At 49.0% G+C, this 16131-nt stretch overlaps 1 protein-coding gene across 1 annotated transcript; it reads right to left on the reverse strand.

The window, feature by feature from the left end:
* Positions 1 to 353: 353 nt before the first annotated feature.
* Positions 354 to 15743, reverse strand: LOC124483522 (inactive rhomboid protein 2-like). Its single transcript, XM_047044013.1, has 17 exons — positions 15595 to 15743; positions 8675 to 8830; positions 7043 to 7203; positions 6603 to 6786; positions 5733 to 5948; positions 5174 to 5296; positions 4721 to 4827; positions 4264 to 4476; positions 3593 to 3704; positions 3195 to 3269; positions 2705 to 2866; positions 2490 to 2575; positions 2024 to 2087; positions 1820 to 1914; positions 1525 to 1600; positions 1281 to 1381; positions 354 to 720 (listed from the first exon to the last, which is right to left on the reverse strand). The coding sequence occupies exons 2-17, from the start codon at positions 8816 to 8818 to the stop codon at positions 375 to 377; spliced, it is 2265 nt and encodes a 754-aa protein (XP_046899969.1). The 5' UTR covers positions 8819 to 8830; positions 15595 to 15743; the 3' UTR covers positions 354 to 374.
* Positions 15744 to 16131: the final 388 nt, after the last annotated feature.

The raw sequence follows: 16131 nt of genomic DNA on the forward strand, positions 1-16131 counted from the left end.
CCGTTTTCTGCCACTAGAGGGAGCCCGACACAGCATCACACAGGTGGTTAGTACCTCACCTCTCCGAGGTGAATAACCACCAACATAATGACTACACTTCTGAAGTTAACGTTGCTGTGGTGAGAGACTGAAGGGCCCTCTGCCTCAGGAGAGGCAGGGCAGGGGAGGCAGGAGTCTGGCAGATCAGCCCAGGACAGGGGAGGCTGGATGGAGAGCTGTTTCCCCTCCAGACAGGGTTACTGATATCCAGTTCCAGTAATCTCCCTCTCCAAAGCTCCAGTTAACTCCAGTGAGTAAGCCGAGTGGCTGACCGTGTGAAGCTATGGGTGCCCTCCCTCCCTCCCTTCCTCCCCTCTTACTCTCACGCCACTTAGCTACCAGCTTGCATGCAAAACACCTGACGGGCTCAGTGGAGATATACCATGTGGCACGGGATAGGGCTCGGGCGGGAAGGTAGAAGGAGAGGGTGTTCTTTTCGATCTGTTTGATTTACCGTACATGTTGTCATCCATGTATTGCGTTCTGTAGGGTGAACGTGTGTGTGTGTTGTGCGTGTGTGTCCGTACCTCAGGTCGGTAGGGCAGGAAGAGGGCGCTGGCCAGGTTGCCGGTGATGCCACTGAGGATGTAGATGATGGAGATGCGGACCCAGCCGGCCAGCTTCTCCAGATCCCTCAGGATGGTCATCTGGAACACCACAGACACCAGGCAGTGCAGCAGGCTGTCCACACACACACACACACACACACACACACACACACACACACACATAAAGACACAGGATGTCAATCAACACTTTACAAGCACCTAGCACACAATACCTACAAACACACGCAAACACCCATACAGTAACTATTTTTCTCTATCCACACACACACACACACAAACAAACAAACAAACATCATTCCCATACTCAGCCTCACTTATCCCCATCATGGGCGGGGAAAACCCTCAAAACAGTATTTGCCTCTAAGCTTCTACTTATTGGCCTAAGGGAAATCCCATTAGGGCTTGCATTTCCACTCATGTGCCTCCAGTGCGCGTGGGTGGGCAGTGGGGAGGCAGTCAGTGACCAGGACTAAGGGAGTGGAGGAGAGGAGAAGGAGAGGGATAGGAAAAGGAAGAGGAGAAGAAGGAGGAGCGGAGCGGAGAAGGAGAGGAGAGGATGAGAAGAGAGGAGAGAAGGAGAGGAGAGGAGGAGAGGAAAGGATAGGAGAAGAGAGAAGGAGAAGGAGAGGAGAGAAGGACATCCCATCAGAGGATCTCCCCGTGTGTCCGTACCCGGCGTGGAGGAAGAGGGAGAGCCACAGCCTGTAGAACTGGTCTGGCACGTCTGGGTTGAGGAAGGGCAGCAGGCCGCACACATCGTCTAGACAGTGGATCTGTCGACAGACACGGGGTCAGTTCATCTGCTCCCACTTTGTTTAGCTCTGGGGTACCCTGTTGCTGTGTGGTCATGGTAACATGCAGACACAATGACACATAACCCAGAAATACAGGGTACATGACACACAAACACACACACCTGGGAGCAGAGGGTGGCTTCCTCGTGGAAGTACCCTTGCATGAACGAGCAGTATTCTCTTGTAGTGATCTCACACCTATCCAGAAGACCAGGAAAGAGAGAGAGAGAGAGCATGACAAGTCACACTTCCATCTCCTAACGGACACGGGATCTTTCGTCCTCGAACCCAGAGTCACCACGCGTATTGGGGAACATGTTCAGCAAACAAGGACATGGCACGTCAATATTGAACCACGTCAATAAACAAAACGACTGCAGTGGGACTGCAAGAGACACGGAACTCCGTGGGTCCTACCTGCCCTTGGTCCCTATGCAGCAGGGCCGGCCCTTGATGTTACAGTCCATGTGTCTGTAGCCTGTGTGGTTGGACTTCCGGGGGAACGTGCAGAGCTAGGGGGGGGAAGGGCAGAGTGACGTCCACGGACGTGCCTCGAGATGAGATAGTTCTGTCGCTAACGACGAAAGGGTTGGTTGCCGTGGCAACGGCGCCGTCACTCACCGGCCACTGTGTGATGTCGTCTGGCCAGATGTGGGGCTCCGCCGAGGCAGGCTCCTCGCAGGTCCTGCTCCCAGCATGCAACAGGAGACAAAGAAAAAAGAGACAAAGAAAAGACACACTGATACACTGGTAGTGGTTTAACACAAGAGTTTTTCGGCATCAGTGTTATAGTTGTTCACATGAGATCGAATCTGTTTAGTTTCGACAAAGCCTGAGACAGAGAACGTGACAGACAGGCAGACACAAAGACAGACAGACAGATAGACAGGTAGGCAGACAGACAGACAGATAGACAGGTAGGCAGACAGACAGACAGACAGATAGACAGGTAGGCAGACAGACAGACAGACAGACAGACAGGTAGGCGGACAGACAGACAGACAGACAGACAGACAGACAGACAGACAGACAGACAGACAGACAGACAGACAGACAGACAGACAGACAGACAGGTAGGCAGACAGACCTGGGGTCCTGGTGACACACAGATCCAGAGGACCTGATGACGTCCACATCCGTGTTCTTCCACTTTATAAAGGTGGCCAGAGTCTCCTGCACACAACCAAAGAAACAGACCCGTCTCATTTAGTCATGTAACAATGCTGGGGGGATCAGCAATGTGTGTGTGTGTGAGTGCGTGCGTGTGTGAGTGTGTGTGAGTGTGTGTGTGTGTGTGTGTACCGAGCACTGGGTTGAGAGCGTCTGGACGCAGCCAGAGTTGTCATTCTGGACGCAGCAGCCGGACTCTCTCTCCAGGTCCTGGGCCATCTGGATGAGCCGGACTATCTGGCTGTCCTGACGGATACACGGGGAGAACTTGGCCCCCAAATGGATCAGGTCATCCTGAGAGAGGGAGAAAACACAAACACAATAAACCTGGCAACCCGGCAGAATTGGGCAAACCACTCTTTACAGAATACAATACGGAAAACAACAATCCACATTGAGTGGACACCACTTGAAAGTGACGCTAAAAATGACTACAAAAATGACATACAGCTGGAAGCTTCCCTACAGTACAGTACAGTAATAATACAGTAATAATACTGTACAGTGTAACATCAACAGAGAGTTTGAAATAAGTACTTTCTGCTTCAACTTCTATATTTGACCCAGGTCTGCTCGGTAGCTAACAGGTTGAGAAGAGAGTGTGAAGAGACTGAATACTCACAGAACCAGGCCCGATCCAGAAGTTCTCCTGCTGGACGTACTTGACGCTCTCATAGATGCCCTTGTTCTTCAACACCTACAGGGGGCACCAGAGAGACACCATCAGACACAGGCACGATCCATCTGATTCTGCGAAAATCCGGCCATCACTAATCCACAGTCCGAGGACAGTCCGTCCACAAAAGACAGCATACTGTTATTTGCGTTGGTTAAATCCACTTGAGATTTAAATGAAACATCCCAAACAAGCCTTCAGCCCTCTCTGACAGTCTGACGCGAGGAGATTGACTCCACTTCAGTTTAAAGAGCAGGCCCTGCTACTCTTCTATGGTCTCCCCAGTATCGTCCACCAAGACAGTGCTGAACCCCAGGTAGCAGTCCCAGGGTGGGGTGGCTCACCAGGTCGGAGGTGGAGTGCTGGGCGAACCCCACAGGGGCAAAGCCGTAGGTGCAGCAAGCCAGCAGGGTGATGACCACGTGGACGAAGGTGATCCAGTAGGTGAAGTAGGGCCTGGTGGGGGAGAGGGGAGGGTGGAACAAGGTACTGTGAGAGGAGTTCCTAAGGCTCTCGTTAAATCATTCATCCAGAGGAGGAGGCCGTGAAAGCACATGGGCTGAATGCTCGTCTCCCGGAAAGCAAAGTTTGGAGGCTCAAGAACGCGTGCACACATGGGCGCGTGTGTAACATTAGTGCGTTTAGTCATTTAGCAGACGCTCTTATCCAGAGCGACTTACAGTAAGTACAGGGATATTCTCCCCGAGGCAAGTAGGGTGAAGTGCCTTGCCCAAGGACACATCGTCATTTGGCACAGCCGAGAATTGAACCAACAACCTTCTGATTAATAGCCCGACTCCCTAACCGCTCAGCCATCTGACCCCACATTAGGCATGCTTGAAAGAGAGAGAGAGACGAGTTTTGTGCCAAAAAAAGAAGAACGGACGTGCATTTTAACAGAACGCTTCTGCAAAGCCTACTACACGTCCGTCCGATCCTTGCGCCAACAACCCCATAATAACCAACCCCGCAGGCCCCCCCCCCAAAAAAAACCCGTTGCCCCCGGCGACCTCACCTGTGACTGTGGAAGTCGTCCAGCTGCTGCTGTACGTGGCTACTGATGCTGCGGCGGTAGTGGCGGTTCAGCCACTTGCCCACCACGCCCATCCCGTACTGCCGCTTGGGCCGGTCGAAGGCAAAGTGCTTCACCTTGGAGGCGATGCGCCGGCCGCGCTCGGGTCCCCTGGTGGCCTCGTGCAGGGCGGCGGGGGCCTTGGAGAGGTCCTTGCTGTGGAGGAGAGAGGGAGGGAGGAGAGCAGGTCAGAGAGGAGAGGAGGGGGCAGGTAGACAATGACGTGAGAGAGGAGGGAGGGAGGGGTATGGAGGACTATTGACAGCGGGGAGAAAACACACTCAAATGCACCTTGAACACATGTCGTCTCCATCTATCCATCCCTGCCTTCCCTCCATCCTCCCATCTCTAGTCCCCTGCTTCCCCCCTCTCCCTCCTTCCTGCTTGTGGAGCTACTCACTGGCTCTGGTAAGGCTCGGGGTGGTCCATGGGGGCAAAGGAGGCCGACATGGGGGGAGACTCAAACACGTCGTCCGCCATAGAGTACAGCTCATCATGGGCATCCACCTGGAGGGGGGGGGGGGGGGGGGGGGGGGGAGAGAGTGAGAGTGACAGATAAAGAGAGATGATCAGATGGAGAGAGAGAGAGAGCGAGAGAGAGAGAGACATAAACAGTGAGAGAGACAGTGAGAGAGAGAGAGAGAGAGAGAGAGAGAGAGAGAGAGAGAGAGAGAGAGAGAGAGAGAGAGAGAGAGACAGAGAGAGGGAAGGGAGTGCGTGAGTAATCTTTGAAAAAGCGGAGGGCGAGTTCAAAAGACTTGTACGGCACAGACAGAAGGGTGACTGGGAGAGAGGAGAAAGAAAGAAAAAAAAGAGAGGAAGGCGGCCAGGAGGAGTTGAGAGGCTTCCTGACCTTGCTGTAGAACACGTTGGTGTCGACAGAGTCCACCGTGTCCTCCTCCAGCCAGCTGGGCCTGGCGAAGCTGCGGCGGGGGTAACTGCGGCCCGTCTGGGAGCCCGCCAAACCCGTACGCCCCTGGGGGGGGGCACAGAACCACATGTGCCAGTCAGAACAGCACAACCGGAGTGTTAGAGGGATACCCGTGCACGGTGCAGGGGCCCACGAGCACCAGACACCGTCTCTATCAGAGTCAACAAAAGACGCTACACGCCGACACGGAACCACATGCAGGAAACGTTCTACTCAGTCGATAGATAAGAGCTTTTGGTAAATCTCAACGTGCTTTCGTAGAAGCGCCCGATCGCAGATTACGAACGAGGGGCAGACTGAGGGAGACTAGGACCACACGACGAGCTAACACCGTGTCGACCTGCCGCAGCCCGTTGCGTCACTGACCTGAAAAACACAGTCGCTTTTTTACATTTTATTTTATGTCTCATCAAACTTTCGACCCATGACCCTTTGACTCCTCTTAACCAACCCCCCCTCCCCCCTCCCCCCTCAAACTGACCTTCATCAGGTTGGAGGCAGCGCGGATGCTCATGCGGGCCACCGACTCCCTCTTGCGGCGGGGGGGGCGGGCGGGGCCCGAGCGCTGGCTGGTGAAGGAGCAGAGGGAGGTCACCCCGGGGGTCAGAGGGCCCAGCGCCGTGTGGGGGGTCCGAGGGCCGCGATCCGGCTCGTCTGGGTAGCGGAAGGCCCTGCCCCGGGCCAGGGGGTCGACGATCTAGGGAAGAGAGAGCCGTTACTCAACACAGATCCATATGAAAAAATCCTCTCTTTAGGAAACTGAGATTTTCAAAAAGATACACCGAAGGATATTTATTATCCTACTCTGGCTTATGTGTTCAAATCTACCCATAATGTAGGCCTTCTGTTGAAAGAGAAGTATTCAGGAATTAATCTGTAACAAAAGAGTTAGTGATGACAAAGAATCACAAATCTGTGGGGGTCCGTCTGTGTGAGCGTGTGTGTGTGTGTGTGTGTGTGCGTGAGAGAGAGAAAGAGAATGTCGAGGCTTGTTATGAAGCCTTGCCAGGAAGCGTACTGGACGCAGGTGACGGAACTAAAACGTGTGTAAACCAAGCTGCTCTTTCTCTCTCTCTCTCTGTGTGCCTCTGCCCTGCTCTCTCTCTCTCTATCTATCCCTCCCTCTCCCTCTCCCTCTCCCTCTCCCTCTCCCTCTCCCTCTCCCTCTCCCTCTCCCTCTCCCTTTCTCTCTGTCTCTCTGTCTCTCTGTCTCTCTGTCTCTCTGTCTCTCTGTCTCTCTGTCTCTCTGTCTCTGTCTCTCTCTCTCATACACAGAGTGAAGGAATATGCCTATGACCCAGTAAGGACCAGTAAGGACATGCTCCAGTGCTGCTGCTGCTGCTGCTGCTACCTTGGGCATCTTGGAGGCAGCAGGTGAGTCGAGGCCCTGGTCCATGCTGCCGATGGTCTCCGGCTCCCGGTACTGGGCCTTGAGCTTGCCGTAGCGCTGGCTGCAGTGGCGCAGGCTCTTCCGCTGCCATAACTGCTGCTTGGTCTCGCAGTCCTCCCCCACGCCAAACCACTGGGCTGTTCCTCTGGAGGGGGGCGTACGTAAGGAGAGAGAGGCAGAGAGAAAAAGAGAGAGTGAAGCAGTGAGAGAGAAAGTTCGGAGAAACTTTGGATGTGACAATAAGTGTTCCAAATGTTGCATTGGTGTTAACACATATAACAGGGAATCTGCTGGTCGGACCCCTAGGCTTCTGGAACCTTCCTCCCAGAAGGTCCACATTCTAGCTCTGTCCATGTCTGTCCTTCCCCTTGACACACACACACACACACACAGTCTCCTACCTGCGTATGCTCTGTGACAGGGAGGTCTGCCTGCGGAAGGCCGCCCTCCTGTCCCCAGCGTAGCCCCCTCCCCCTCCTCTTCCACCCCCTGCGGAGTCGGCTTCAGACAGGGGACTGGCCTGCTGCACGCTCACACTCTTCTTCAGGGACGGACGCAGGGGCTGGACGGGGGGGGGGGGGGACAGGCAGTTAGCACAGCAGCACCGAGACATGAAGCTATGCTAAATGGGATAGCCGCGGACACATGCTAACAGTGACCGACCAGGTCAAAGAGGAGGTCCTCGTCCGCTCGCGCGCACACACAATACAAGCTGCGCCAATTAGAGTGACCGGAAGGGTCATTAGTCGTCGTATTCTGTTATCCCGGATGCGGTGGCTTCATTAAAAGAGACGGCCGAGTCGGCGTGTCGCTGAGTCATTCAGACAGTTAGAGGAGCGCGGGGAGAACCATATGGTCTGTCTGCGAGGCGACCAGCGGGGCTCGGCTTGTTAGAGAAGAGGGCTTTTACGGCGAGAAGCATGGGAGCATCCCCTTGGTACAGGCTTGGGCATTCACACACACACACATACACACACTCCAAAGAGTGGGATTGCGCATAACATCCACACACACACGTACTCGGAAGATTGAGCGCCACACACATGCAAAAAAGCGGAAAGTGGGATTGCACGCACGCACACACACACACACACAGACGACTATGATGATTTGTGACAAGGCGGGGTATAGGAAGTGTTTCATCCGTGAAGGAGCAGATCATTTGGGGCTAAATAACCACTTAACGTGAAGGGCTCCCCCCGGGGGCCGGGCAGACATTGAGGAGAGGAGAAGTGAGTTATCCAGGACAACGGAGGCCTGACAAGACCCAATCCACTGACCCCGGCTTCACTCCTCTCCATTCTCCCTTCCTCAAGTAGACACACACTCGTCCACTAGGAGTTTGAGGGAGACGTCGGAGACCAGCGTGGAGGCACCGGGAACGATGCAAACGCGTCCGGACAAATCCCAACGTGAAGGAATTCCAAATGTGATTTTGAAGTTGCTTTGTCGCGTGTATCAAAGAAGCCTGTGTCTATGGTGGATGCTTCCTCTTTTCAGCTAAACTGTACCATAGCTGTGGGTTATATAAGGGGAAATGGGATGTGGGAGGCCCCGGCCAGGTTACAGAGCCTGCCTGCCAGCTGTTCCAAATGCCGGGCTGTCCAATGATATTACATACATGGAGACTGGGGAGGTACCATATTACTCTGTGTTAATGGTAAGGCCCTTTAACTGGGGGTGGGGCCCCAATAAAACCCAATAGCTAGCTCTGGAACGGCAAAGAGCATATGGAACCACGCAGGACTGTGTCTTAATTATACTGGATGGCTCAATAAAGATGGGGAGATGGCGTTTCAAGAGCAGACATTCCTGTATGCTCTCTTTCCTGTTCCAAAAGCCAGTATGTTGGACTGAAGACCCCTTCTACCAAGTCTCAAGCAGAGTTAGAAAGGCTTCATAGACATTTGGAACTCGATGTGCCTTTAAATGTGTACAAAATAGGTCTGACGGGGATGTTTTGAAAGGGATTTGAAAGAGATAGGGTCAAGGGTCAAGGTCCAGGGTCAGGGTTAGGGTCGTGGTGGTGTCACCTGTTTGACATGATCAACTCCCTTTTGCTGCTCCTCCTCTGGGGGCGGGATGGCTATGACCAGACTGGGCGGCTTCTTGCTTTTCAATCGGCTGTCTGATTGGCTGCCGTTGGGGGGTGGCTCCTCCCCTTCCTGCGACGACATCTTTTCTTAGCTCTGAGGAACGGACGTGAACATACATAAACAAGAACAAATTAGTTTTGAGGAAATAGTAATGGGAACTAAACGAAAAAACACACTATACTAGCAGGGCCAACTGTCACACATTGGCGGTGAGACACGCATTTCAACCAGTTCATACGCTCTCCCGCCACACATTGTATTTGTCACGCTAATTTTGGTTGGCCCCAACAAATCTCACTCCAAGGTGACAAAGTAAGCAGCCCTGTACTAGCTATATTTTCTATATAATTGTCACACATCATTTCCTGAGGTACTGTATGTACCCTCACATCCTGTGTGGTTGTGGTCACCCAGCACCAAGAACCTCTAACCATCTTGTCACAAAGATGATCCCAACAAATTGGTCACAAGATTCACTACTTCAATAAGCCACACCGCAGACGAAACTGTTCTTAGAAAAAATAACCTTTGTTCCTTGAGTTTTTCTAAAATAGCAGTTTCCCGCTTTCACACAAAGGTTCTGTGCACTAAAAGATCCACATCAAACAATTGGAGATATCCCTTCCTGGAAGCCTGCTAAATTTCCACTGTGTCTTAAATCCACAGCCATGCCATGGCAAAGAGCATCCAGCTATACGTGGACTGGGTCAAAAGGCCAGAGGGGTAGTCTTAAAACTTAATCTACAGAACATTACAGGCCTTAGCGTAGCCTCCATCAGCAGGAGACCTGGTAACCTATGCTAAGCTAATGCTAAGCTAATGCTAAGCTAATGCTAAGCTAATGCTAAGCTAATGCTAAGCGCACTCAATAGCTACTGCCCTGCTCTGAGTAGATATAGCTCATATGACTGGGGACAGCTCCCTAGAGAGAAACCACCCACTAATGTCCTCCATAACCATCAAAAGAACAGGTGGAATCTAATGATGGTCTGTCATAACCAACAAGGTTAGTTTCTTTTTTCTTCCCCCCAAATACAATAATAGTTCACTCAATGTCCATTTAATCTAATGAAAGCTTGGGCCAGCACACACACAGGCAGACATGCAATTAGCTAATTGGTTACTGCCCGCTTCAAAGCCAAGTGAGCTTTTAATAGTTTGGATGTTGGGACAGTGACCAATCTATCGAAGGTTTTCCAGCTATTGATTACAGCATGACAAGGCCCTGAAGGAGCAGTGTCGGGTTATTTTGAAAGGTGAGACCATAGAGGGCTCAGTAGTCGTGCGAATGGATGTGCAGACGAAAAATGCACACATACATACGAACAATATTTACATTAATTATGTGCATTAAAGAGTAGACATACAATATAAAGAATGAATGCACATATACACACACATGCAGGTTATACATGAAAGAGTAGGGAAAGAACAAGAGAAAAAGTAAAAAGAAGGAGAGAGGATCACAGACCAAAGCTGATTGCAAAAAACACATTTGACTCATCAAAGAGTCACATGCTTTTGAGGAACAATTATGTTTTTTGCTTCCAGTGAACAAGCAACAAATCACAAGACGCTCAGTTTGATTCATCACCAAAACTAACGCTGGCCGTGGGGAAAACACCAGAGCCTGAAGACAACAATTCCTCTAACTCAGCACTAAATTGCCAAATCACCAAATTGTGCTAAATAGCTTCAAGAAAATGGCAAGGAGTGGACTCGCTTTACTGGCAGCTCCCTACAGTAATGACAGCCCCTAAAAAAAACGGTTTAGTATTCAGAGTATGCCTTAAGCCTTCCTCTGATTGTGTAAAACCTGTGCCAGTACATTCCTTACATCATCTCAGTCTCGGGGGGGAGGGGGGAGGGGGGGGGGGACAGCAGGAGGGAGACATTACACCAAAGAAGTCAATAGCATTGGGGAAGGGGGGGTTGGGGGGGGGTGTTCCTTGCATGCCAGGCAGCCACTCAGCTAATGAAATACCCAAGGCTTTCACTGATGTTTTATTAGAGGGGCCCAAGTGGTAGACGGTAACCGGCCGGCGTCTCACACGGCGGAGAGACTTCACCTTAGTCTCCCCTGCGGCCGGTCGGCAGCGGGAAAATAGGATTTCCTCTTCCATTGTTTCTTTGAAGCTACGGCCGTTTGATCATTTGCATACTGTACTTTTATCTTCCACGGTAAGCATGACTCATTCTCTTCCCTGGAAAGACTCCAGCACTTCATTTAGTGTCCGGATCAATTTATCCAACAGAATGCCAGAACAGCAGTACAGAACGTTTCCAAAAAAGCTTGTTGCTGTCAGATTATGCGAAGGAGGATAAAAAAAAGACTCCCAACATTCTAAACCCTTTGTTAGACCAGCGTCATGGTTACGGTACCATGGCCTATCTGGAACCATGTAAATACAGGTCAATGACCTGACAAGAGTGTCAAAAGGATTTTCATCTGCGGAAAATAAATAAATACAAAAACACACTGAAGGAGATTAGCAAAAGAGGAACATTGGGAGACATTTTCTATTTAACAGATAACCAAATTTGCGCGCAACATACATCTTAATACCCAGTGGGAAAAAAATAAGCTGTGGGATTATAAAAAGGTTTGCTCTTCGGGAAAACTTCTCTCCATAGTTTCAGCAACATTTCATCTCCAGACTGAGCAAGTGATCAATGTGTCACGTTTCTCCTGGTGTTTGTGTTAACTTGATAAACATTCACCTGTAATAATGAACCACAAGTTTGTCTGAATGAGAGTATCTTCTAGAATCAGAATCATCAATGTTTGCCCAGACAAGGAATTTGCTTTGTTACAGAGTTTTGGAACAGCATCTGAGAGATAATTAGACAATGGCTAAGAGGAAACTTGTTTCTGTTCTTTCCGCTTTATTTCCTGTCCAATCCTGTCTCCCTCCTGTATTTTCCAATGGGCTTCGAAAAGCAGACGAGAAAAGTTCAAATGACTCAAGCACACAGCCTGATGACATGCAACCAGACTCCCAGGCAAACAGTTCGACAACCTCGTGAGTCAAACACGTGTCACTGTACAGGAGGGACATTCAGGGGTGAGTGACATCAGCCATTGTGCGCTTCTCTTGTGACACAGAAAACAGCCTGTCATCCCAACCTCTTCCCTGCAGACCTCCTCTCCCTCAGTCTCGATCCATCTGTGCTGAAAGGCAGCGTGAAGAAGCTACAGCCATCCAGCAGGGCTGCATATCTTCATACTGTACAACCAGCAAGGTAGCATAGCTACATATTTACATCCAGCAAGGTAGCATAGCTACATATGTACAGTAGGGTATCATATATACAGTAGGGTAGCATATATACAGTAGGGTAGAATATATGCAGTAGGGTAGCATATATACAGTAGGGTAGAATATATGCAGTAGGGTAGCATATATACAGTAGGGTAGCATATATACAGTAGGGTAGAATATATGCAGTAGGGTAGCATATATACAGTAGGGTAGCATATATACAGTAGGGTAGAATGTATACAGTAGGGTAGAATATCTCTCCGTATATAAGGTAGCATGTCTACATATACACATTAGGGCAGGATAATTCCATATATACAGTAAGGTAGCATAATTCCATAGATACAGGAGGGTATGCTTTATGAGGTGCCTGGCCTGTAGTAAGTGTTCTTTATCAGAACCGCATGAATGAATCAGTTTTCCTCCTTGTGTTTGGGTCTTTGGCGGGACGGTGAATGCGTGTCCGTGTTAGCGTGCGACTGTGATGCCAAGCTCTAACTATTGTCGTGCGCCAGCTGTCGTCCTACACTGTAGCCTTGGAGACAGGCAGGAGCAGGTTCCCCCTCAGAAACGTCAAGGTCTGGGAGCTGTCTGAACTTGCTAGCCACTCAGGATAGACAGCCACCTCTGGCTCTGACCCCCACAGCCCCCCAGGATAGGGGGGGGGGAGGGGAGGGTGGCGTCAGGTTTCTCCTAATCTGTGTTGTGGACTGGGTTTGCCCCAGCAAAGCATGCTCGGGGTAATCTGAAGGTTCCTTCAGAAAGGGTTTGAAGAACCGCCAGGCGCCACTATGACTTCTAGGTGGACAGTGACTGAAGAGGTCACCTGGTTGTCATGTTCACAAAGACATGCGCTGAAATATGTCAAGTACCACAGTACCAAATCATTATGGCTTCAACAACAAACTGACCCCAACTGAATATTGTGCGAAGGATAATTCAGTGCCCATGACTGAAGGGGATGACAGAGGATATGAGATCATTTTGAAGGGGGGGGGGTCTCAAATGATTTGCTGAAACTCAACACAATTTTTTGTTGCATTCTGTGCCGAGGGAAAGGCTGAGGCTTTCCCACTTACAGAGCGATTTGACACCAGGGCTGGGTGTCGCCCAACGAGCCTTCACAACTACCCTTGAGCGTTTCCGGGCCCAAAACAGGAACTGTCCGTCAGAATGACTTCTCACCCAGCCATTCTGCCAAAGTTAACCCTCTTGTCTTGAAAGACAGAGGAGAGTAAACCTGGATGAACCGAGAACCGCAAGCCTTTTTTTGGTCAACTTGACAACGTCGAGATCTTTCGAGGGCGTCTAGTTTCACATCCCACATACACTTCAAAAGAAGGCCAGGAGTTGGCGAGTTTGTGCGCGAGCGTGAGCGAGCAGAGATAGTCCTCTGTTTATCCCGGGAGCTGACACAATAAAGGCCATGCGAGTCATGCAGAGTAGGGCATGAGAGAGACCGCAGCACGGGCTGTTAGTGTGGCAACAGAAACTACCCCTGCCATCTTGAATCTTAGCCGCAACTCTGTTGTGATCGTGATGACATCGTTGCGCAACACACAGTGTCTGCTTGTGATAAAAGAGCGGTCATCTGAATAGACGTGTTGCCGTTTGATCCTGTACTTTCTTGCAGTCTCTCTAACGAGTAGAAATCTTTTTTTTTAAACAGCCCTGGTCTGGAAATCCATCTGACACACACTCCCTAGCATTCCACAGCCCAAAACCTGCATTCTCCACTTTCCACAGTTTGCATGTCTAAACCTGCATGGCGGGCGGGAAGCTTACCACAAATACCACTCCTACACCCATCATGACCCAATAAGTCTGAGATAACCTCATACATATTTGATGCATACACACACTCTCAGTGCTGTAGCAGTGCTTGTCTAACTACTTCCAAGATGGTGGGTCAACACTGCCAACATGCCAGGCATGTTTTTTTTCCAGATTATAATCAAAGCAGCAATGCCCACAGAGTACAGAAGCACAGGCAGACGGCCAGCCAGATTCTCAAGACTGGTAGTGAGATCGAGTCATTGGTTCACTCACGCTGTGAGTGATCTTAACAAGACACAGCAGGGGGCTCGAGACACACGTTACAGTACATGCAGGCAGAACATTCAGTGACATTTCACACTCAAAAGCCTCTCCTCAAAGACAACACCAGGGAATTGGAGATGGGATCAGGCTTTTAGCCACCCGCTTTTGAAGAGAACCGCGATTACAGTTCAGTGATAAAGATTTATTGAACCATTAACATGAATTGACTCTGTGCACCCAATTACGGGCTTTTTGAGGTTTTCTGTATCGCGTATTTGGTTGTCAAACCTAGAAGCTAATGCTTCAGGCGGACACGTGAGTTGGCATGACGATGCAGGAAAGAATGAGCTACTCCGGAGCTACTCCTGGGATCAAGGCATGGTTGCTATGAGATCCACAAGGCCCTGCTAACTGGCAGACATGTTTCAGCACAACAGCTGAGGACAACTGAAACCAAGAGAGGCCCCCAGGAGGGGAAACGAGCAGCATGTCTACATACAAACTGTCCAAGAGTGGACTCTTGAACGAAATCAATCTGTGTCAGGAATTCTAAATACCTGTTTATCCAAAGTCGGTTCTCTTTCAAAGTCTTCTAATAGTGAGTTACCTATGCTGTATTTGAACAGTTCAAAATTCTCTGCTTTGTTTTTCCATTGGCTTGGTAGCAGGTGCACTTGTGGTGTAACTGAATTTTCAGGTAGCAGCTATAGGCAGGTGCTGAATGGTTCAGCAGAGTACATAACTGCCTACTATACTACACTGAGTTTAACTCAATTACACTACAGAAGACATCTCTTCCTCTGGCTTTCATTTCATATTGGTCATAAATCTACTGAGTTCACCTCTTTCTCAGCCTTGTAAACATGGTGTTATCTAACAAAGGGTTTCATCAATGACAAAGTGTGACATCTGGAAACAATTGGAGCTTCATAAGGCTTTTTAACAGCCTACAGTAAAATGCATTCAATTAATTGCTTTGCATGTCGTACATTTGGCAACAATGGGAAAAGCATTACGAAATATGTTGCAACTGTGAAACAATGAACTACGTTTATCATCCTGCATAATTTAAAACCATCGGTTTGACCATCGGTTAAATTTTCCGGAAGCTTTTAACTTTTCATAGAGCTAATGTCCATGATTAATAGACAAACTGCCAAAGAAAGTTACATTGTCATTTCCTAATCAAATGTCTGTGACAGTTGTGTCAACATTCAAACCTTCCCACATTTTTTGAAGCAATGGTGGGGAAGTTTAAAAGAAGTTGGAAGGTGGTTCGGAAAATAAAGAAAATTATAATTGTCCTGGACATAACAACGGATATATAATTGTCAGGCACCATCCATACAACTTGCTAAATATGAATTGACGTATGTACCAACCATTTACATTAGGTTATCCCACGAATGTATTTATTTTCCATGTGCAATGCCTTTTTGTTGTTTCCCTGTCCAAGACTATAAACGCCTTTCTTCTTGACTATACCACATTGTGTTTAAGTCACTTTCGCTTCTAAACTTGAATAAAAAGATACATTTCTAAAGAAACACTCACCTTTAAATTAACCGTTTATGAATCAGTCATCAGTTATTCCCGCTAAGTTAAAAAATTATGTTTCATAAATAACTATAATGTAGCGGCAACGTGTTACTAGACTTCCCTTCTTTCCTGATATTCTTGACTGCAGCCAGATTCACAGTGGAGGAGGGCGGAGTTAATGGTCATACAGCTAACGCTGTTTTAGTCAGAGGCAATTATTATTATTTTTTCCTAACAATTGTTGGTTGCAGATAAACAATATATAGAGGTAACGTGTGTCCCACAAAACATCTTGAGAAGATGAATACAAATTGAAATCTAAATAACTCGGGATTGACAGTGGGCACCCATAGACCTAATGTGAGGACTGTACACACCTATCAAGACAACATGTTTAATTTAAAATGCATAATTTACTAATCATAAAGTACTTCAGTAAACTGTAAAGTATATCGTTTTTATTGAAAATAGCTTTCAATAAAAAACTTTCGGATAGGTTACTGTAAAATTAGGCAATAAACTTGACCTTACAAGTCTGTCTTTGACTTAATT

This window comes from Hypomesus transpacificus, chromosome 21 (assembly GCF_021917145.1).
Source record: "Hypomesus transpacificus isolate Combined female chromosome 21, fHypTra1, whole genome shotgun sequence".
NCBI classification, from domain to species: domain Eukaryota; kingdom Metazoa; phylum Chordata; class Actinopteri; order Osmeriformes; family Osmeridae; genus Hypomesus; species Hypomesus transpacificus.